The following is a 23,979-nucleotide window of genomic DNA, read 5'->3' on the forward strand; positions in this document are numbered from 1 at the left end:
GTTATGTAGGGTTACGGGGTCACAGGGATAGGGCAGGGCGAATGGGCCTAGGTAGTGTGCTCTTTCGGATTGAAATCCTTTTGGTCAGCGCTAATCTAACACAAGGATCGGAACAGATTTGAAGAACTGAATGTCACCTCCGCCATCCGGCCCCTGTCTTTTTAAATTGCTGAGATTGTGGCCTCAACTATAATTAGCTACTGTGACTGAAAAAACGGAGAGGCATTGGAGGCATTCCCAATTTAAAACACATGATCTCAGGGCAGCATGTGACACAGTGATTAACACTGCTGCCTCACAGTGCCAAGGACCAAGGTTTAATTCCGGCCCTGGGTCACTGTCCTTGAGGGGTTTGCACATTCTCCCCGTGTCTGCATGAGTCTCACCCCCACAACCCAAAGAATTGCAGGGTAGGTGGATCCGCCACGCTAAATTGTCCCTCAATTGGAAATTTTAAGAAAACACATCATCTCTGCATATAGTAGAGTACATGTCATACCGCTTATTAGGGTCCGTGAGGATGTCCAGTAGGCTCTTCATCTTGCTTAGATCTTTCTTTCTGTCTGTAATATACAGAGTGGTTAGTCTGTTACATCAGTTTACTCCAGAATCATGCTACAATGGCACTAGCATTTACACAAATGGTAACTATGTAACATGAAGGCAGAAGTTTAATACAATCATGAAGTACAATCATGAGGCTGAACAGAGGTGCTTGCACTAATGCAGCGGTCTACAAGTCGTGTAACAATTCTTCCCATGACCCAGTTGTGCTTTGTCTTACAGGCTGGGAAGGCTCCACATTCCATTACCAATTACAGCAAGTCAGATACTCTCAGTTGAGTGCCAATAGGTTCTTAATTCAATTTCCTTTCCTCCTTGTCTACAACCTAGTCCACAACTTTGCAATTCCCGTCCTATTTTTAAAAATCTCTACTAGGCCTTCCTTGTTTGTTAAAAGCAAATTACTGCGGATGCTGAAATCTGAAATGAAAGAGAAAATGCTTGAAAATCTCAGCAGGTCTGGTAGCATCTGCAGGGAGAGAAAAGAGCTAACGTTTCGAATCCGATGACTCTTTATCTAGCTTTGACAAAGAGTCATTGGGCTCGAAATGTTTGGGATGGGCTAGGTATAGATTGGAATGAAGGGGCGATGCCCATCTTCTCCATAAACATCAGCTCCCTTGCCATTCATACCCGACCCATCGACCTGGGGCTCGACCTATCCACCCTTGGCTCCAGGACACAGTTAAAATCTCCTCCCATGATCAACTGGTGAGTGGCCAAATCCGGGATTGCTGTCAGCAACCCCCTCCTAAAATCCACATCATCCCAATTTGGGGCATATACATTTACCAACACTACCAGTAACCCTTCCAATACCCCATTCACAAAGAACAAAGAAAATTACAGCACAGGAACAGGCCCTTCAGCCCTCCCAGCCTGGGCCGATCCAGATCCTTTATCTAAACCTGTTGCCTATTTTCCAAGGTCTACTTCTCTCTGTTCCCCACCCGTTCATATATCTGTCCAGATGCATCTTAAATGATGCTATCGTATCCGCCTCTACCACCTCCACTGGCAAAGCATTCCAGGCACCCACCACCCTCTGTGTAAAAAACTTTCCATGCACATCTCACTTAAACTTTTCCCCCCTCACCTTGAAATCGTGACCCCTTGTAATTGACACCCCCACTCTTGGAAAAAGCTTGTTGCTATCCTTCTGGTAATGTGGCGACCAGAACTGCACGCAGTATTCCAAAAGTGGCCTAACCAAAGTCCGACACAACTGTAACATGACCTGCCGACTCTTATACTCAATACCCCGTCCGATGAAGGCAAGCATGCTGTATGCCTTCTTGACCACTCTATCGACCTGCGTTGCCACCTTCAGGGTACAATGGACCTGAACTCCCAGATCTCTCTGCACATCAATTTTCCCCAGGACTCTTCCGTTGACCATATAGTCTGCTCGAGTTGGATCTTCCAAAATGCATCACCTCGCATTTGCCTGGATTGAACTCCATCTGCCATTTCTCTGCCGAATTCTCCAATCTATCTATATTTTGCTGTATTCTCTGACAGTCCGCCTCGCTATCTGCAACTCCACCAATCTTAGTATCATCTGCACAAACTTGCTCATCAGACCACTTATACCTTCATCCAGATCATTTATGTATATCACAAACAACAGTGGTCCGAGCACGGATCCCTGTGGAACACCACTAGTCACCGTTCTCCATTTTGAGACACTCCCTTCCACCACTACTCTCTGTCTCCTGTTGCCCAGCCAGTTCTTTATCCATCTAGCTAGTACACCCTGAACCCCATACGACTTCATTTTTTCCATCAACCTGCCATGGGAAACTTTATCAAATGCTTTACTGAAGTCCATGCACATGACATCTACAGCCCTTCCCTCATCAATTAACTTTGTCACTTCCTCAAAGAATTCTATTAGGTTTGTAAGACATGACCTTCCCTGCACAAAACCATGCTGCCTATCACTGATAAGTCTATTTTCTTCCAAATGTGAATAGATCCTATCCCTCAGTATCTTCTCCAACAGTTTGCCTACCACTGACATCAAGCTCACAGGTCTATAATTCCCTGGATTATCCCTGCTACCCTTCTTAAACAAAGGGACAACATTAGCAATTCTCCAGTCCTCCAGGACCTCACCCGTGCTCAAGGATGCTGCAAAGATATCTGTTAAGGCCCCAGCTATTTCGTCCCTCGCTTCCCTCAGTAACCTGGGATAGATCCCATCCGGTCGGTCCTTATGCCGACATGACCTAGAGTATCTAAACATCCATCCCTAGCCTCAACATCCATCATGTCCCTCTCCTTTGTGAATACCGATGCAAAGTACTCATTAAGAAGCTCACGCATTTCCTCTGACTCCACACATAAATTACCTCTTTTGTCTTTGAGTGGGCCAATCCTTTCTCTAGTTACCCTCTTGCTCCTTATATACGAATAAAAGGCTTTGGGATTTTCCTTAACCCTGTTAGCCAAAGATATTTCATGACCCCTTTTAGCCCTCTTTATTGCGCGTTTGAGATTTGTCCTACTTTCCCGATATTCCTCCAAAGCTTCATCAGTTTTGAGTCACCTCAATCTTATGTATGCTTCCTTTTTCATCTTAGTTAGTCTCACAATTCCACCCGTCATCCATGGTTCCCTAATCTTGCCATTTCTATCTCTCATTTTCACAGGAACATGTCTGTCCTGCACTCTAATCAACCTTTCCTTAAAAGACTCCCACATTTCAAATGTGGATTTACGCTTAAACAGCTGCTCCCAATCCACATTCCCGAGCTCCTGCCGAATTTTGTTATAGTTGGCCTTTCCCCAATTTGCATTCTTCCTTTAGGACCACTCTCGTCTTTGTCCATGAGTATTCTAAAACTTACGGAATTGTGATCGCTATTCCCAAAGTAATCGCCGACTGAAACGTCAACCACCTGGCCGGGATCATTCCCCAATACCAGGTCCAGTATGGCCCCTTCCCGAGTTGGACTATTTACATACTGTAAAAAACTCTCCTGGATGCTCCTTACAAATTCTGCTCCATCTACGCCTCCAATACTACATGAGTCCCATTCAACGTTGGGGAAGTTAAAATCTCCCATCACAACCACCCTATTGCTCCTATATTGTTCTATAATATGTTTACATATTTGTACCTCTACTTCACGCTCGCTTTTGGGAGGCCTATAGTAAAGTCCCAACAATGTTACTGCACCCTTCCTATTTCTTAGCTCTATCCATATTGCCTCAGTGCTCGAATCCTCCATCGCGCCCTCCTTAATCACAGCTGTGATATCATCTCTGACCAGTAATGCAACTCCTCTACCCCTTTTACCTCCCTCTCTATCCCTCCTGAAGCATCGATACCCTGGGATATTTAGTTGCCAGTCTTGTCCATCCCTCAACCAAGTCTCAGTAATACCAATATCATATTCCCAGGTACTAATCCAAACCCTAAGTTCATCTGCCTTACCTGCTACACTTCTCGCAATAAAACAAATGCACCTCAGACCACCTGTCCCGTTGCGATCATCATCTCTTCCCTGCCTACTCTTCCCCTTAGCCACATTGAGTTTATTATCCAGTACCTTACTGGCTTTAGTTGCTGCTTCTTTACTGACGTCTAACTTCCTAATCTGGTTCCCACCCCCTGCCACAGTAGTTTAAAACCTCCCCAACAGTGTTAGCAAAAGCACCTCCGAGGACATTTTTTTCCAGTCCTGCCCAGGTGTAGACCATCCGATTTGTAATGGTCCCACCACCTCCAGAACCGGTTCCAATGTCCCAGAAATCTGAACCCCTCCCTCCTGCACCATCTCTCAAGCCACGTATTCATTCTGACTATTCTTAAATTTCTACTCTGACTGTTTCGTGGCACTGGTAGCAATCTTGAGATTACTACCTTTGAGGTCCTACTTTTCAACTTATCTCCTAACTCCCTAAATTCTGACTGTAGGACCTCATCCCGTTTTTTACCTATATCGTTGGTGCCTATATGCACCACGACAACTGGCTGTTCACCCTCCCCATTCAGTATGTCCTGCAGCCGATCTGAGACATCCCTGACCCGTGCACCCGGGAGGCAATATACCATTCGGGAGTCTCGTTTTCGACCACAGAAACGCCGTCTACTTCCCTTACGATTGAATCCCCTATGACTATAGCCCTGCCAGTCTTTTTCCCGCCCTTCTGTGCAGCAGAGCCAGCCACGGTGCCCTGAGCCTGGCTACTACTGCCTTCCCCTGGTGAGTCATCTCCCCCTACAGTATCCAAAACGGTATACCTGTTTTGGAGGGAGATGACCGCAGGGGACACCTGCACTGCCTTCCTGCTCTTTCTCTGCCTTTTGGTCACCCATTCCCTGTCTCCCTCACCAATCCTAATCTGCGGTGTGACCAACTCACTGAACATGCTATCCATGACCTCCTCAGCATCGCGGATGCTCCAAAGTAAGTCCAGCCGCAGCTCCAGAGCCGCCATGCGGTCTAACAGGAGCTGCAGCTGGACACACTTCTCGCACATGAAGGAATCAGGGGCATCGGCCACGTCCCTGAACTCCCACATTGAGCACGCGGAGCATAACACGGGTCTGGGATCTCCTGCCATTTTTACCCTATACCGTAACTGACTACAAATATAATATAAAATAATTAATAAGTGTATATCACATATCTCCCACCCGCATCCCTCACCTCCTTCGCACTCTCAAATCCCAGTTTTTGGCTCATTAAAATCGCCACTCCCCTCGATTTCAAATCAAACCCAGAGTGAAAAACCTGCCCGACTCACCTCTTCCTTAACCTAACCTGGTCCTTCACACGGAGGTGCGTCTCCTGCAGAAAGACCACCCCCGCTTTCAGGCTCCTGAAACACCCGCGACCTTTTAACCAGCCCATTCAGTCCCTGGACGTTCCAGGTTACCAGTCTTACTGGAGGCTAACGCCTCCAATCCCCTCCACTGTCCGTCATCTTCCCTACTTAACTCCCGCCCCTTAATTCCAATCTATACCTAGCCCATCCCAAATGGCCTCTTTCTCCGCCCCTGACCATGTCATCTCTCACCCCCTGCCACGTCGCAGCAACCTCCCCTGCCTCCCCCCCCCAGGCCACCCCTCTTGGCCTTCTCCCCCACCACTTCACTTCCGTTCACAGCATAACCTGCTAGCGCGGCAGCTCCTGCCCAAAGGCACCCCTTGATGACCTCCTCAGCTCAAGGAAGAAGGCTCCCTGCTGACCTTACACTCCCCCCTCAACACACACACTCAAGCAAAGACTTCTCCTGAACTCCAGGTAGCCTTCTCCAAAGGCAAACAAACAGATGTTAAACACAAACAGTCCCATAAAACAGGAGGGGGGGGGGTGCATAAACGTTTCACCCCTACAACTCCTTACAATCGCAACATTAAACAACCCCCCCAAAAAGACGAAAATCCCCTGGCCATACAGCCGTTGCTGATGGCTCTCAGGGGGTTGGCAGAGTGGCAGGGGATAATGAGGGCACAGAGGGAGCATCGGTTGTCACTCTATGCCGATGACCTCTTGCTGTATGTTTCAGATCCGTTGGAGAGTATGGGAAGGATTATGGGCCTGCTGGGGAGGTTTGGAGGGGTCGCGGGGTACAAACTGAATGTAGGGAAAAGTGAGGTATTCCCGGTGAATGAGCTGGCACAGCGAGCTAATTTAGGGGGGATGCCATTTATGGTAACGAGGGATAGGTTTGGGTATTTGGGGATTCAGGTCAAGAGGGAGGGGGGGGGGTTGCTGAATTTGCTTCATTATTATTGGGCAGCGAATGTGGACAAGGTGCGACGGTGGTGGGAAGGAGAAGGGGTAGAGTGGGTTACGATGGAGGAGGAATCTTGTAAGGCGTCTAGTTTGAGGGCTCTGGTGACGGCAGCATTGCCAATGGCTCTGAGTAGATATTCAGGGAGCCCAGTGGTGCAGTTCACGGTGAAGATATGGAATCAGCTGAGGAGGCATTTTAGGATGGAAGAGATGTCGGTGCTAACGCCGCTGTGCGAGAATCATGGGTTTGAGCCGGAGCTCATGGAGAGGAGGAAGGCCAATGTCGTGGCTTCGCCTCTCTGATTGCACGGTGACGAATTTTGCTGGAGTGGCGGTAGCGGCATGGTTGGGTGACCTGGACGACTTCCTGCGGTTGGAGAAGATAAAGTATAAGTTAAGGGGCTCAGCAGAGGAGTTTGAGGAAAGGTGGGAGATGTTTGTGACTGTGTTTGAGGAGCTGTTCGTCACAGGGGGGTGGTGGTGAAAAAGGGGGAAAATTTGTCCAGACTGTATAGTTGATTCGAAAGGGAAAATGCTGGATAATCTCAGCAAGTCTGGCAGCATCTGTAGGGAGAGAAAAGAGCTAACGTTTCGAGTCTGATGACTCTTTGTTAAAGCTTTTTCGTTTCAGATTCCAGCATCCGCAGTAATTTGCTTTTATCCTGTATAGTTGATTGTTGGGAAGTATATTTCCCGGGGTGTTTATTGGCTGTAACCTGCTTTGATACATGTTTGTAATAAAATACATTTTAAAAAAATCTTTCCTGCACTCTCTCTAATGCCTTCACATCCTTCCTAAAATGTGGCGCTCAGAACTGGACACAATACTCCAGTTGAAGCTGAACCAGTGTTTTATTCAAGTTTAACATAACTTTGTACTCTATGCCCTTATTAATAAAGCCCAGGATGAGGCATGCTTACTTAACCATTCAATTTTCCTGTCAAGCTATCTACAATTACTTATGAAAGAAAACAGAAAGCTCCCGGAGAAGGTTTACCACTACCCAAGCCTGGCGCTACAAGGACCTTTCCAATCCACCTGCTACTCGTCTACCATCACGCCAGCCTGTTAGGCCAAGACCACCATGCTGAGGAATGCCAGCAGTGGCCCTGTTACAGCAGGAATGGAACCAACACATCAAGATTAAAAAACACTTCCCCATCACAGATCCCACAATCCGCCCACCCAACTTCAACCTGCCACGCCAACATTGTGCACTTCACAATCGTTTCCGCACTGGCCACGGCCTTTGTGCAGCAAATCTGCACAAGTGGGGCCTTGAATCTTTTTTAAATGTTTTTTATTCAGTTTTCATGTTTTATATTGAACAAATTATTAGAGAGAGAAAAAAAAAACACGCAAAAATTAACATATATATTTACAGGTAAGCATCTTCGTAATAATAACTGTGGCCTCCCCCCTTTAGCCAGCATACATATTTTACATTCCCCAATATGGCCGAGGCACATGTTTATAGGCATTTATTTACAGTTTGGTTTTGGGCCTTAGCTAGCCATCAAACCCCCATAACGAACCCGTAGCAACCCCCCCCCCCCCCCCCCCCCCCCGATTCCCATCCATTTTCCCCTGATTCTTGGCCGCCCGACTATTCTTCCTCTTGTTCGTTGGCCCAGAACAGTTCCATGAATGGCTCCCACGTTCTGTGGAAGCCGTCGTCCGACCCTTGGATGGCGAATTTGATTTTCTCCATTTGGAGAGATTCCGAGAGGTCGGACAGCCAGTCTGCAGCTCTGGGCGGTGCTGCTGACCGCCAGACAAACAGGATTCTACGGCGGGCGATCAGGGAGGCAAAGGCAAGGGCGTCCGCCCTCCTCCCCAGGAATAGATCTGGCTGGTCTGAAACCCCGAAGACCGCCACAATCGAGCATGGCTCCACCCTCACCCCCACCACTTTGGACATAGCCTCGAAGAAGGCTGTCCAGTACTCCACAAGTCTGGGGCAAGACCAGAACATGTGGGCGTGGTTGGCCGGGCCTCTTTGGCACCGTTCACATCTGTCCTCCACCTCCGGAAGAACCTACTCATACGGTTTCTCGTTAAGTGGGCTCTATGTACCACTTTTAGTTGCGTCAGGCTGAGCCTTGCGCACGTGGAGGTGGAGTTGACCCTATGCAGTGCTTCGCTCCAGAGTCCCCACCCTATCTCCATCCCCAGGTCGTCCTCCCATTTCCTTTTTGTTGCGTCCAGTACGGTGTCGTCCCTTTCTACCAGTCGATCATACATGTCGCTACAGTTCCCTTTCTCTAGGATACTTGCGTCCAGTAGGTCTTCCAGTAGAGTCTGTCGTGGTGGTTGTGGGTACGTCCTTGTCTCCTTTCTTAGGAAGTTTTTGAGCTGCAGGTACCGTAGCTCGTTCCCCCTAGCTAGCTGAAATTTCTCTGTCAGTTCGTCCAGTGTTGCGATCCTGTCGTCCGTGTATAGGTCCCTGACTGTCAGTGTCCCCCCCCGTCCTGCCTCCACCGTTTGAAGGTGGCGTCGGTCAGTGCTGATGTGAACCTATGGTTATTGCAGATGGGAGCCTTGTCCGACATTTTGGTCAGGCCAAATTGCTGCCGCAGTTGGTTCCAGGATTGGAGGGTGGCTGTCACCACTGGGCTGCTGGAGTGTTTTTTGGGTGGGGATGGGAGTGCTGCCGTGGCGAGGGCCCGGAGGGAGGTCCCCATGCAGGAGGCCTCCTCCGCACGCACCCACTCGGCTTCTGGCTCCTGGATCCATCCCCTTACTCGCTCGGCTGTTGCCGCCCAGTGGTAGAATTGTAGATTCGGGAGGGCTAGCCCCCCCCCTGGATTTTGTTTTTTTGTAGGCCCTTCTTTGGGATCCTAGCATTTTTACCCCCCCATACGAACGCCATGATAAGTTTGTCCAGCGCTTTGAAAAAGGCCTTGGGGATTAGATCGGAATGGATCTAAACAGGAAGAGGAACCTGGGCAGTACGTTCATTTTGATCGTCTGGACTCTCCCCGCGAGGGAGAGTGGGAGTGTGTTCCATCTTTGCAGGTCCTTTTTAACTTCCTCCGTCAGGCTGGTGATGTTCCATTTGTGGATCCCTTTCCAGTCATGGGCTATTTGGATCCCCAGGTAGCGGAATTTGTGTCGGGCTTGTTTGAACGGCAGCCCCTTTAGTGCTGATTGAGGCCTGTGCTAACGTGGGTGGCAGTGTGCCCCTAGCTAGCGAGTCTGTGAACATCTCCCGCAGGTGCGGGGCCAGCGCTGTCGCGTTTTTTTTGTAGAAGTCCGCCGGGAATCCGTCCGGTCCCGGCGCCTTCCCCGTCTGCATGGAGCTAATGCTGTCCATGATCTCTCCCAGTGCTAGTGGTGCTTCCAGGTCCCGTTTCCTGCCCTCTCCCACGACTGGGTATGTCCAGTCCATCAAGGAACCGGTTCATCCCAGCCTTCCCCGTTGGGGGTTCTGAGGTGTACAGCTCTTGGTAGAAGGCCTTGAAGGTTTTGTTAATCCTCTCTGGTTCTGTTTCCAACGTGCCTCTGGTGCCCCTGATTTGCGCAATTTCTCTGGTGGCTGCCTGCTTTCTCAGCTGGTGTGCCAACAGGCGGCTGGCTTTGTTTCCGTGTTCGTACAGGATCCCGCGCGCCTGGCGGAGTTGGTGCACTGCTTTCCTGGTGGAGAGCAGGTCAAAGTTCCTTTGTAGTTAAGTGGGGCCTTGAAGGGAGCCCGGACTTCAGCTGTGGTGCCCGACAATCAATTACTCACATTACTGAAGACTGCCCCCTGACAAAAGTCAGGCGGTGGGCTCAGAGAGCTCCATTTAAACACTGCTTTAATTATTACCTGGCTTGGTGATTGCTGCACATGCCAAGAAAAACTACTTATGCACATACACACCCAGGTGCCTCTGCTCCTGCACCCCTTTTCCAGCTGTACCCTTCATTTTATATTTTCTTTTGCATTCTCCCTACCTAAATGAATAGCTTCATACTTAATGAATGAAGCTGACAGGAAAAGGGACGGTAACTCCATTCTTTTCTCGTCAGCCCACAGTCACCTTGGCACATTGTAGTTAGAGAAATGTCCTGGTTGAGATTAGCTCAGTACTTTTATAAATTATTATTATTATTTTTTTCCAATTAAGGGGCAATGTAGCGTGGCCAATCCGCTTAACCTGCACATCTTTGGGTTGTGGGGGTGAAACCCACACAGACATGGGGAGAATGTGCAAACTCCACACGGACAGTGACCCAGGGCCAGGATTTGAACCTGGGTCCTCAGCGCCACAGTCCCAGTGCTCACTACTGTGCCACATGCCGCCCTTTAACTCAGTACTAACAGAGACTGGGGGCTGGTCCCTCAAAATCTATTATGCATAGAGTTACCTGAAACATTTTCAGGCAAATAACCCAAACCTACCAATCAAAACAAAATTTATTAAATTACTACATGATAGTAAATTCGAGAGTTGGGGAAATAGCCAACAAATTCATGCTAGAGATCCACTGAATTATTCAGAAAGATTGTTCCTTAGGCAACCAACTTGAGGCTCCAATATTCAGGTTGCTCCTCATCTCCAGCCTGATCCCAATCACTGGGAAAGAACATGTTAGTATATTGTATGAGTTGAGCTTTTTGTCATAATGTACACTCTGTTGTGGAGCGAGCATACTGGTTAACATGGTTGCTTCACAGTGCCATGGACCCAGGTTTGATTCCCGCTTGGGTCACTGGCTGTGCGGAGTGTGCACGTTCTCCCCGTGTCTGCGTGGGTTTCCTCCAGGTGCTCCAGTTTCCTCCCACAAGTCCCGAAAACGTGCTTGTTAGGTGAATTGGACATTCTGAATTCTCCCTCAGTGTACCTGAACATGCACCATAGTGTGGCGGCGACTGAGGATTTTCATAGTAACTTCATTGTAGTGTTAAATAGGGTGAAAGACCACCAAGGTGAGAAGGCGAAATATCTGATTGGAATTATTGTAAAAAGATTGGGTACGTTCACATATCTAATGAAGAAAAGTGGGAGTCACAAAGAAACTGAAAGTTTGTTAGTATCATAGAATCTACAGTTAGAGCAAAGTCAGCCGGAGTCTTTGATTCAGACAAATAAATGTCACAGTGCCAACCACTAAGTGGAGTTGAAAGTCAAACACAAAGTTCCAATTTACACACAGTTAGGGATGTTGAGAGCACAGAGTCAAGCCAATGGAAATGTAAGAAGATACCCAGACAGAAAGAGAAAGAAGCCAGATAGTTTAATTTAAAGTATGAAGGAATGAGGAGGATGTTAAGTGCTAAGAAATACACTGAAAATCAATTTAAGATCGTTAGTTAGTCTGGCAGTGTGGAGCATTTACATATGCTAGAAGTCATGTATAGTCACACATAGGGCCCTGCCTTTTGCAGACAAAAGGAATGTGTTCACAAATGGTACCTTTCTCAGTTAAAGAAAAGCTTATGGATAGTCATTCCGTGGTTCATTCCTCAGAGCAATGCCTTGACCAACCAGAGTCGACCTGCCCCGTTTGAGTTTGAACAAAACTGTTCCATGCTGCATTCTGCATGGCAGTACACCTGCAAATCGGTGCCTACTTGCCAACCAATCAGTGCACCTTTCTCACACAGTATAAACTGTTTTTCCCCCATTAAGGTTGGGAAATTATTGGGAGCTATCCTGATGAGGCCAAGACAAAAACCTTGATAGCTGAAACCAAAGAGAAAATGCTGGAAAATCTCTGGCAGCATCTGGAGGGAGAGAAAAGAGCTAACGTTTTGAGTCCATGAACCTTTGTCAAAGCTTTGATAGCTGTCTCTTTTTTCAACAGTAGTCAAGGAGGAAATTATTCTTCTCATTCCTTCTTATCAAATACTTGTTTGGTAATACGGAACTGGAGTGTTGCTGGAAAAGATAATTTGTCAAAGCTTTTCATCTTGCACTGATCAGGACAATCACAAGAATGGGGCGGCACAGTGGTTAGCACAGTTGTCTCACAGCACCAGGGACCTGGGTTCAATTCTAGCCTTGGGTTACTGTCTTTGTGGAGTCTGCATGTTCTTCCCGTGTCTGTATTGGTTACTTCCAGGTGCTCCGGTTTCCTCCCACAGTCCAAAGATGTGCACGTTAGATGGATTGGCCATGCTAAATTGCTCATTAGTTTGGTGGGGTTACTGGGGTAGAATGGGGCAGGTCCTTGGTAGGGTGCTTTTTCAGAGGGTTGTGCAGACTCAATGCGCCAAATGGCCTCCTTCTGCACTGTAGTGATTCTATGAGAAATGCCAATGTCAGGGGTAACAACTTTATACTGTATGAGAAGACAATGCTGATTAGTTGACAAGTGGACTCTGATTGGTAGAGGCATTGCCACGGAGAATGCACCAGGTGATGGTGACTGAGAAGTTAACTGGCAAGCATTGGCATTGTTTGAACTTTAAATCAGGCAGCTTGACTCTTTGATTTATCAAGGCATCACTCTGAGGAAATGGCCACTGAATTCTGTTACTTATTCTGTTGAGCTGAAATGTGTGTACATGTTCCACGTGTGTATCGCACAAGTTCATGAAGGGGCCCAAGGCCATCACTTCTTGCCCTGAATAGTGCTCAGTCTACTTCAGATTGAGGTACCTCATACATTTGAGCAACAAGTGAAGTTTAGCTGTTTCACACTGCTGCTATGCAGTAGCAACACGGGTGGTATTCACCACGAACAGGATGCTGCCATCAAAGCAAAAAAGACGTTCTGCCTCCAGTACAAATGAGTTATATGGTATCTCAATTTCAGTGAAGAGTGCGTCTAGGTGGGGTGCTCTTACAGAGGGTCAGTGCAGACTGCATTGTAGGAATTCTATGATTAGATGTGAATCTGTGATTGGAAAACACTGCTAAATAACTGTGTTATTTAGGCTGACAACCACTTTAGGATTGTCATCGGGCTCACAGCATGGGGCATTTGCCAGAACTGGAAGCTACATACATTAATACACAGGGCCCTGTTCCTTGCAGAAAGGGAGAGCATGTACACACATTGCCTGTTTAAGCTAAACAAAACAAGTGTCAGCCATTTTCAGGTTCATTCCTCAGGGCAATGCCTTGGCCAGCAAATAGCTGCCCAATTTTAAATTTCAAACAAGGCTTGGCAGTTAACGGTCAGTCACCAGCAGCTGGTGCATTCTCCATGGCAACTCCTCCACCAATCACAGTCTTTTTTTGAAGTTTCCTGAATGCCATTAAGTAAATAACATACCACATGCAGGAAACTTAATTTCAATTCCATGTAAACTACTCTGGAAATTTTGGTCAAATATATGTTTTAGTTGCAATTATAATTAAAACAAAATGCAACCCAAACTGTAACGTTATTGTTGATGTTGGTTTAGACATATTGTATTCTGGGATATTATGTATGTGTACAATTTTACATTTTAATATATAAGCATTTTTTTTCCAAGTGGAGAGACAGTGCAGTATATAATAATAGCTGAACATTTTGTTATACAGCCCTCTCTGCTGGGGAGAGCGCACATGGCGACTTTTTTCAGCGCAAAACAGAAAAAATAGGAGGTCAACGTTTAGGTGTTAAAACTCACCTTCATTTTTGTCTATTTTATTGATCATCCGCCTCAAAGGGTCAATGTACTTTGACAGCTGTTTCAGTTTGTCTAGGTATTGCTGTTCCTCAGTCTGCGTCCGACCAGCTGGACTTGGAACTGAGCCGGGGTTCACTGTAACACCAATGAAGAACAATTAATTTAGATTTCAGATCTTTATGGAACATGCGTGGGAAGTCACACCAATATTTTTCCCCGTACACTGTAAAGTTTCAAATGCACAGATTAAATGTACGGGTGGATATGGAAACCAAGTCAACTGTTTGCGATGTACTGTGCCATTGATTTTTTTTTTAAATTTAGAATATCCAATTCATTTTTTCCAAATAAGTGGCAATTTAGCATGGCCAATCCACCTATCTTTTGGGTTGTGGGGGCGAAACCCACGCAAACACGGGGAGAATGTACAAACTCCACACGGACAGTGACCCAGATCCGGGATTGAACCTGGGACCTCAGCACCGTGAGGCAACTGTGCTGCCCTTCCTGTGCCATTGATACTTAGAAAGCCAGCACGCGCTGTCGTCGGCTCTGGTGCAATGTCAGCCTGCGCTGGCTCTGGCACAGAGTTAGCGCGGTGCTGGCCTCTGCTCCGGTGGAGATTCAGTGCGTGCTGGCTCAGTTCTGGTGCAGGGTAAGCACGAGCTGATGTAGGCTCCGGCACATAGTCCGCGCAGTGCTCCGGATCAGTGCGCACTGGCCTTGGCTCCAGCGCAGGGTCAGTATGCATGGCCTTGGCTCCGGCGCAGGGTCGGCACGCTTGGCCTCGTTCCGGTTCAGTGCGCGCTGGTCTTGGCTCCGGCAAAGGTCGGCATACGTGGCCTCGATCTAGGTCAATGCGCCCTGGCCTCGGCTCTTGCGCAGGGTCGGCACGCATGGCCTGGTTCCAGGTCAGTGCGTGCTGGCCTTGGCTCCGGCAAAGGTCGGCATACGTGGCCTCGATCCAGGTCAATGCGCCCTGGCCTCGGCTCTTGCGCAGGGTCGGCATGCGTAACCTGGTTCCAGGTCTGTGCGCGCTGGCCTTAGCTCCGGCAAAGGTCGGCATACGTGGCCTCGATCCAGGTCAATGCGCCCTGGCCTCGGCTCTTGCGCAGGGTCGGCATGCGTAACCTGGTTCCAGGTCTGTGCGCGCTGGCCTTAGCTCCGGCGAGAGTCAGACCCTACAAAAGGGTCATTCACTGGCTATGAAACACTGTGTGATATTTCAAGGTCATTCAAATACACGTTTCTTTGTTTCCTGTTTTCTGAACATCGGAGCAGGATGAGGCTATTCAGATGTTCCTCCATTTAATTAGATCACGGCTATCTCCATCTCATCTCAAAAATAAAAGGAGACTTTTGTACCGTGGGGACAGTCGAAACCGTTGAGGAGTATAAAGAAAGTAGGAAGGTACTGAAGCGGGAAATTAGGAGGGCTAGGAAGGGTCATGAGAAGTCCTTGACAAGTAGGATTAAGGTGAATCCCAAAGCTTTTTATTCATACGTAAAAAGCAAGAGGGTGGCCAAGGAAAGGATTGGACCACTTATGGACAGTTGGGGGAATCTATGTGTTGAGCCAGAGGATATGGGTGCTGTACTAAATGAGCACTTTGCTTCAGTGTTCACCAAAGAAAGGGGCTTTGTGGAAGATGATTCTTGGGTAGGGCGTGTGGAGAGTCTGGATCATGTTAACATCGAAAAGGAGGCAGTATTGGGTCTTTTAAAAGAAGTTAAGGTAAATTGGTCTCTTGGGCCAGATGGGATTTACCCCAGAATACTGAAGGAAGCAAGGGAGGAAATTGCTGGGGCCTTGACGAACATCTTTGTATCTTTAATCGATACAGGTGAGATCCCAGAGGTCTGGAGAATAGCTAATGTGGTACCGCTGTTCCAAAAAGGTAGCAGGTATCCTGGAAACTATAGGCCGGTGAGCTTCACGTCGGTAGTAGGTAAATTATTGGAGAGAATTTTCAGGGACAGGATTTATACCCATTTGGAAACAAATGGACTCATAAGCAAGCGATAGATAGCATGGTTTTGTGAACGGGAGGTCGTGTCTCACTAACTTGATCGAGCTTTTTGAGGAGGTGACAAAGATGATTGATGAGGGGAGGGCAGTGGATGTTATTTACATGGACTTCAGTAAAAACTTTGACAAGGTGCCTCATGGCAGACTGGCACAAACAGTGAAGTCACACAGGATCAGAGGGGAGGTGGTAAAATGGATACAGAACTGGCTCCGTACCACAAGCCAAAGGGTAGCAGTAGAAGGGTACTTTTCTGAATGGAAGGTTGTGACTAGTGGTGTTCCACTGGGATTTGTGCTCGGGCCTCTGTTGTTTGTAGTGTACAGAATCAATTTGGAGGAAAATGTAGCCGGTCTGATTAGTAAGTTCGTGAATGACACTGAGGTTGATGGAGTGGCAGATAGCGCCGAGGATTGTCAGAAGATACAGCAGGACATAGATAGGTTGGAGACTTGGGCAGAGAAATGTTAAATGGAGTTTAATTCAGACAAATGTGAAGTAATGCATTTGGGAGGTCTAACATAGAGGGGAAATATACCGTAAATGGAAAAAACTCTTAGGAATTATAAATTCAGAGATATCTGGCCGTGCATGTCCACAGAACTTTGAAGGTGGCAACACAAGTGGACAAGGTAGTCAAGAAAGCATACGGAATGCTTGCCTTCATTGGATGGGGCATTGAGTATAAAACTGGAAAGTCATGCTGCAGTTGTATAGAACCTTGGAACGCCTCCACTTGGAATATTGCGCAAAATTCTGGTGACCCCACTACCAGAAGGATGTGGAGGCTTTGGAGAGGGTGCAGAGGAGGTTTACCAGGATGTTACCTGGTCTGGATGGTGTTAGCTATGTGGAGAGGCACAATAGACTCAGACTGTTTTCATCAGAAAGACGGAGGTTGACGGGTGTACAAGATTATGAGGGGCACGTATAGAGTGGATGGGCAGGCACTCTTTCCCAGGGTGGAGGCATCAGTCACTAGGGGACATAGGTTTAACGTCTGTGGGGCAAAGTTTAGAGGAGATGTGCGAGGCAGGTTTTTTATGCAGAGGGTGGTGAGTGCCTGGAACATGCTACCAGAGGAGGTTGTGGAAGCAGATACATAAACGGCGCTCAAAAGGCATATTGACAAATACATGGATAGGATGGGTATAGAGGGATATGGCACAAGGAAGTGCTGAGGGTTTGGGCAAAGGTTGGTATCATGACCGGTACAGGCTTGGAGGGCCAAAGGGCCTGTTCCTGTGCTGTATTGTCCTTTGTTTATTTACCTCTGGCAGCTTTCATTTTGCTGATGAAACGTCACAGACCTGAAGCCGTAATTATATTTCTCTCTCCACACAGATGCTGCTAGGCTGGCTCAGCATTTCCAGTTTTTTTTATTTCATTTACCTCTATCTTCGTTCCACATCCCTTCATTTTTTCACCCAGTAAATACCCAGCAATCTCAGCGTTGGCATTTTCAACTGAATGAGTCAGACCAGATTGTGGAAATATCCAAAAGAAACTCAAGAGGTAATGGGCTTGGGGAGGTAGCAGCCTCAGCTCCCGTTAACCTTCAGAAGAAAGTATTTTCACAATCAGGACAATAGTGACCCCTATGGGTAAACACATCACTCTGTGCAGCACAGAACATAAAAGTGTCAGGGTTAATTCTGGGTTGGTGCTGAGTTGATTGATGTCAGCTTGAGTATCGTAGACTGGGTATAGTATCCCTGGACTGGTAAGGAGAGAAAAGGAATCCTCGGTCAGGGTCTTGCTGCTGTGATAGAGGTAAATGAAATTTTAAAAAACTGGAAATGCTGAGCCAGCCTAGCAGCATTTGTGTGGAGAGAGAAATATAATTACGGCTTCAGGTCTGTGACGTTTCATCAGGAAAATGAAAGCTGCCAGTGGTAAATAAAATACATGTTGAACATTGGGAAAGGACAGAGAATAGGCCCAGCAGAGACCCCCTCAGTGTTGGAACAGCCTTGGCTGAATGCTGTGCATCATGATAGGACTATTGAACACTGGTTTAAAAGATGATACCACAAACATAGTAACAGCCACAACATGCCTCAGATATTCAAAAGAAACCAAACTAAACAGAAAAGGTGATGAAAGGTAACCGATCTGAAACATTAATTCTTTGTTTCTTTCCACAGATGCTGGCTGATTTGTTGAGTTTTCCAGCATCTTTTGTTCTTGGGTCAAAGAACTGCTGTTCTTTCTCAATCAGAGCTGCGTGGATCATTCACCTGCCATCCTAATTCTCCCTGCAGACTCCGGGTGTGCTTCCCACAGTCCGTTCAGTGCCAGGCCTCTTCTGTTGTAGTACTGACTGCTGCCGGTACAGAAAGGCCTCCCCCACTCAGCAGAGTGGCCTGGCATCAACACGGCTGATGGTGGACTGTGTCAGCCTCCCATACACAGAACATTTTGATGGCACAGAAACATCACCAGTGACGGGTGATTGATGACCATCTTCTCCGTTGTTTCAATGCAGTGGAAAAAATACAACAGAAGGTAAAGCTTGGAGGGGTGTGACACTAACATTAGAACCCTGCCATTCAACATCAAATCTTGTCCAAAACAACTTTATGCAACAGGTACCAATCTTCCCATAGTTAATCGGGTGAGGGATTGAGAGAATGCTCAAGACAATTAAAAATGCAGCATTATCAAGCGCTATTATTATTACTTGCCTCTTCATCACTTAATGAGAGACATGCCAATACCATACCTGGAGTGTTGAGGGGGCCTGGAGAAGGGACACTGAAATTCTGGGGTGTCCGTGCAGCAGCTGGACTCTGTGTTGTCTGTGCTGATGGACTTGGCAGGAAGGCACTTGGCGATGGAGCTGGACCAGAACTGTAATAGATCAATCAGATTCTGATTTGTTTTTAGAGTCAGTGGATACACTCTAGAATATTTCACATTTCAGTAATTTTATTCTTGGTTGAGAATTTGAACTGAAACAAGTAAAAATGGTCAATCTGTGTTTCATAACAATTAACCAATACAACGAACATGTCTGCAGGGTTATAGATCTTAAGCTTTCCGACAAGTCATTAAAACGAGCTGGAACCACCTGCAGGAACATTGTGGACACTCCTTCATAATTCACAGTGGAAGAGGAGCAGGTGAGCAAGAAAGCTTAAAGAGGTGGATTGAGGCAGTCAGGCTCTAAGTTCACTGTATAAAACTGTCCAATAATAGCCAGTCAGGCTGGCATGTTGAGCTCTGAACAGTTACAAATAAAAAGACACCACGTTAATTGCCCTGTCTGTTGTGTTGCTCGACACTAACTCCTGTCCAATCCAGGAAGATATGATAGGGTGAGATGCAATGGTCTCCTTCTGTGTCGTAATCCCTCTCTGACTCTGGAATCTTCACAAGCCAAGGAATTGATCATGCTAAGGAAGGTGGAATCAGGACAATTTCAGTTGGGTTTGTTTCCATGTTAATGAGTGAATCACTCGTGTTCCCCAGAAATATCTGGCACATTCTAGCTACAAGGTCTCCAAGCAGGTCAGAGTTCTTCTCAAAACTTGACTTCACCTCACGCTAAAAGCAGCAAATGCAGTGCATCTGCATTGGAGGCAGGCCAAACCCAAAGAAAAAACACAGAGACACGTGGCATCAGATCCAATTACAGCTGATGTTAAAATGTACAACGAAATGAAACAACGTCTTCCAGTCCCCCATCCATTTTGCAATCCACGTGGAGTACTAAAATAATTTAGACGCTCAAAAATTTGAATTTATGGGATAATATAGTTTTAAGATGTTCCAGACTTTTCCTTTTTCTAGATTGTCTTCCGGTATTGCTGATCTGTCTCACTTAATGTTTTGCTGCCTTTCACATTCACTTACAGGTTTCCTTTGGAGGAGAAAGAAATGATAGGAAAGAGAGAGACAGAAAAGGTAAGGACAATGAAAGTTGAGAGTTGAAAAGAAAGATAAAAATTGGCATCTTGTTCAATGTCACTGAGAACAGGCAAAGTGTGGCGGCAGGAAAGTCAAAATAGCCTCTGCTGTGGTGCAGAGGCCGAGAGAGTATATGAAGGGCTGACGGAAAGCATTAAACCACACAACAGATAGGACAATATCTCATTGCCTCTCATTCTGTTGTTTCTGTGGCCTGAAGCTGTGCCTGAGGATCACATTTAGGATGGGTTAGATACTATAAAGGGATTGAAGTGGGTTACAGCAGTCAGATGTCTTTCTATGGATAGAGCTTTAAGATTCAAAGCAACACAGTAGTGGCAGAGAGGTCCCAGAAGAATAGGAATTGTTGATCACGAACAGAATTAATCACAGTGTCATAAATTGGTGCAGGACTAGACAAAATATTGTAAAATGTTACTTATGAAAACATTTTGCTACTCGAAAAACACACCTCGGGCAAGTCATCGGACAAGGAAGTACTAAGATAAGGGACAAGTTAAAACTGGGTTAGATGGATCAAAGATGACAAGAATTGACAAAGAAATGCTGGCCGAGCCAGCATTTGCCCACACCCTGCAAATGAATTTTAAAAAAACATTATTACAGCTGGAAATCAGTTGACCCCCAATTCATTACTGCATGGAAGTTTTGAACGGCAACACCAATCTCAAGAAGCACTTTGCACAGCAATAACCTGCACATCGATGCTCAGTTTGGGTTCTGCCAGGGGCATTCATTTCCTGATCTCATTGCAGCATTGATACACACATGCACAAAAGAGCTGAATTCCAGAGGAGAGATTAGAGTGACTGCACTAGACATCAAGGCAGCATTTGACCAAGTCTTTGTGAAGCCCTAGCAAAACTGGAGTCAATGGGAATCAGGGGGCAAACCCTCCACTCGTTGGAATCATACCTGGCACAAAGGAAGATGATTATGCTAGGTGGAGGTCAATCATCTCAGCACCAGGGCATTATTGCAGGAGTTCCTCGTGGTAGTGTCAACGGCCCCACCATCTTCAGCTGCTTCATCAATAATCTTCCCACAATCACAAGGTCAGAAGTGGGGATGTTTATTGATGATTGCACAATGTTCAGCACCATTGGCAATTCTTCAGATACTAAGTAGCCCATTGCTATGCTTGGTCTGATAAGTGGCAAGTAACATGAGCATCACACAAGTACCAGTCAATGGCCATCTCCAACAAGAGAGAATCTAACCATCTTCCCATGACATTCAATGACATTACCATTGTTGAATCCTTCACTATTAACATCCTGGGAGTTACCATTAACCAGAAACTGAACTGGACCATCCATATAAATAATGTGCCTACAAGAGCATATCAGAGGCTGGGAATTCTGCAGAGAATAACTCATGTCCTGACCCTTCACAGTCTGCCCACTGTCTACAAGGCACAGCTCAGAAATATAAAATACTATCCACTTGCCTGAATGAATGTAGCTCAACAACACGCGAGAAGCTTTTCTCATTAGAACGGAGAAGGATGAGGGGCGACTTGATAGAGGTTTATAAGATGATCAGGGGAATAGATAGAGTAGACAGTCAGAGACTTTTTCCCCGGGTGGAACACACCATTACAAGGGGACATAAATTTAAGATAAATGGTGGAAGATATAGAGGGGATGTCAGAGGTAGGTTCTTTACCCAGAGAGTAGTGGGGGCATGGAATGCACTGCCTGTGGTAGTAGTTGAGTCGGAAAATTTATGGACCTTCAAGCGGTTATTGGATAGGTACTTGGATTAGGGTAGAATAAGGGAGTGTAGGTTAACTTCTTAAGGGCAGCACGGTAGCATTGTGGATAGCACAATTGCTTCACAGCTCCAGGGTCCCAAGTTCGATTTCGACTTGGGTCACTGTCTGTGTGGAGTCTGCACATCCTCCCCGTGACTGCGTGGGTTTCCTCCGGGTACTCCGGTTTCCTCCCACAGTCCAAAGATGTGCAGGTTGGGTGGATTGGCCATGAAAAATTGTCCAAAATTCTATGATTAACCTAGGACAAAAGTTCGGCGCAACATCGTGGGCCGAAGGGCCTGTTCTGTGCTGTATTTCTCTAATCTCTAAAGCCCAACACCATCCAGTATAATGCAGCCCACTTAGTCAGCTTCTATCCATCACCTTAAACATTTACTCCCATTACCACTGCCACACTGTCTATAAGTTATGCACAGCATCTCATCAAGATTCCTTTGACAGTACCTTCCAAACTTATGACCTCTGCGACTTAGGAGAACAAGGGCAGCATTTGCATAGCAACACAATCGACTGCAAGTTCCCCTCCAAGCCACACATGGAACCGTTAAAGGCAGTTCTCCACCACCTTCTCAAGGACATGAGGGCTAAGCAACAAATACTGGCCTGACGAGTGATGCCCACATTTTATAATGAATTAAAAAATCTGAATGCAAAAGGAAACCAAAGTCACATGTAACTGTACAAAACTGTCACTGTAAAATAGAACTTCAATAAGTCATATCGATGCCAAACAATTTCTCTATAATTATGCATAATGTCGAAAATGATTTCCACGGTAACAAAGCTTTTATCTTTGAGATGCGCATGTTGAACAGGTTTCTTCGTAATTGAAGCAGATGACAAGTGGAGCTTTTATCTGTAATTATGTGATATATTTCCAGTATTATCCAAAGAAATTCAGTGACATATTACATGTAGGAAATTGAAAATGATTCTATTCTATGGAATCAAGCACTTCGAAATCAGCTAAAGTGGAGGTAAGATGCATTCCCGCCCAATATGTTGGATTTGGCCCTATTAAGGTCTGAAATTCCAAACTTAGTTACTCACACTTTCCCCTTTTCTTGGTACTTTGTTCATGCTTATCCCAGTCCTATATATGTTCTTCCTTTCCTAGACAATGGCCCTGATTTTGGTATTCTCTAATATCACAGTGGCTCCTGTTAACTCATGAGATATCCTTTGCCTTGTAAATTCTTGCCTATAATCAACAGCACAGCCCGACTCCTATCTCTCGACTGCTGAATTGGATGCCTGTGTTAATGCCATCTGGAAATCTATGTGGAACTTATGTCCTATTCTCGGACAGCTCCAAATTTGTATGGCCTGGTGAATTTTAACGTCACCGGTCTACTATACAATCATTTTTATGCATTACATTTCCTCTGTGCTCACCCTCTCCAACCCCTTCACAGCACATAGTCTGAACAACACATTTTTGTCTCCTCCTCACGCTTTAACATGCAAAGATAATGGGCGGGATTCTCCATTTGCCGGCGTGAAAATGGGGAAAGGCGATGGGCGGAGAATTGGTTCCGACGTCGAAATCACGGCAGGCGCCGATTTGATGCCAACTCGCAATGCTCCAGCATCTCAACAGCGGCATCAATGCGTTCTGGAACATATGTACAGTAGACACTGTTCGCATATCATTAGCGGGCCCAACCCTGTATTCTCCATGACCTCTGCGATTCTTTGCCTTCAATGGGCCAAGTTCCCGATGGCACGGTTCACTTGTGCTTTTAAAAATCGTGAAAACGAGCGTAGTGGGAGGTGTGCATATGTTAGGTTTATTAAAGGCGTTGAGTTATATTGTGTTGTTACTGGGGGGGGGAGGAGATGCACCTTTTAGAGTAGCTGACCAGATTAGATTGAGGAAAGGCTGGGTCAGACAGGTCTTTCACTCGGGACTAGATTCAAAGACTAGAGGGGTTGTGATCCTGATCAATAAGCGGGTGGTATTTGAGGCAGGTAGAATAGTCTCGGAAGTAAGAGGTCGGTACATTATGGTCAGTGGGAAACTGGAGAGGGTGCAGGTAGTATTAGTAATGTGTATGCACCAAATTAGGATGATGTGGAATTCATAAAGAGGATGTTGGGGAAGATACCGGACCTGGACTCGCACAAGTTGGTCATGGGGGGGTACTTTAACACAGTTATTGACCCTGGCTTAGACTTGTCAAGCTCAAAAACGAGCAGGGTGCCAGCAATGGCAAAAGAACTAAGGGGGGGGGGGGGGGGGGGGGGGGGGGGGGGGGGGGGGGGGGGGGGGGGGGGGGGGGGGGGGGGGGGGGGGGGAGGAGGAGAGATTTGGGCAGCCGAGGGTGAAGGAGTTCTCCTTCTACTCACACGTGCATAAACTGTACCCCCAGAT

The 23,979-nt window shown here is 46.6% G+C and overlaps 1 protein-coding gene across 5 annotated transcripts in view; it reads right to left on the reverse strand.

Moving 5' to 3' along the window:
• Positions 1-23,979, reverse strand: part of med15 (mediator complex subunit 15) — a 198,478-nt gene that overhangs the window by 46,670 nt on the left and 127,829 nt on the right. For all 5 annotated transcript variants that reach the window (XM_038793925.1, XM_038793946.1, XM_038793917.1 and 2 more), the window contains 3 exons: positions 18,621-18,748; positions 13,869-14,003; positions 500-563 (listed from right to left, as the gene is read on the reverse strand). In XM_038793925.1, coding sequence (XP_038649853.1) covers positions 500-563; positions 13,869-14,003; positions 18,621-18,748 — 327 coding nt within the window. The remainder of the gene's footprint in view (positions 1-499; positions 564-13,868; positions 14,004-18,620; positions 18,749-23,979) is intronic.

Source organism: Scyliorhinus canicula, chromosome 1 (assembly GCF_902713615.1).
Source record: "Scyliorhinus canicula chromosome 1, sScyCan1.1, whole genome shotgun sequence".
NCBI classification, from domain to species: Eukaryota; Metazoa; Chordata; class Chondrichthyes; order Carcharhiniformes; family Scyliorhinidae; genus Scyliorhinus; species Scyliorhinus canicula.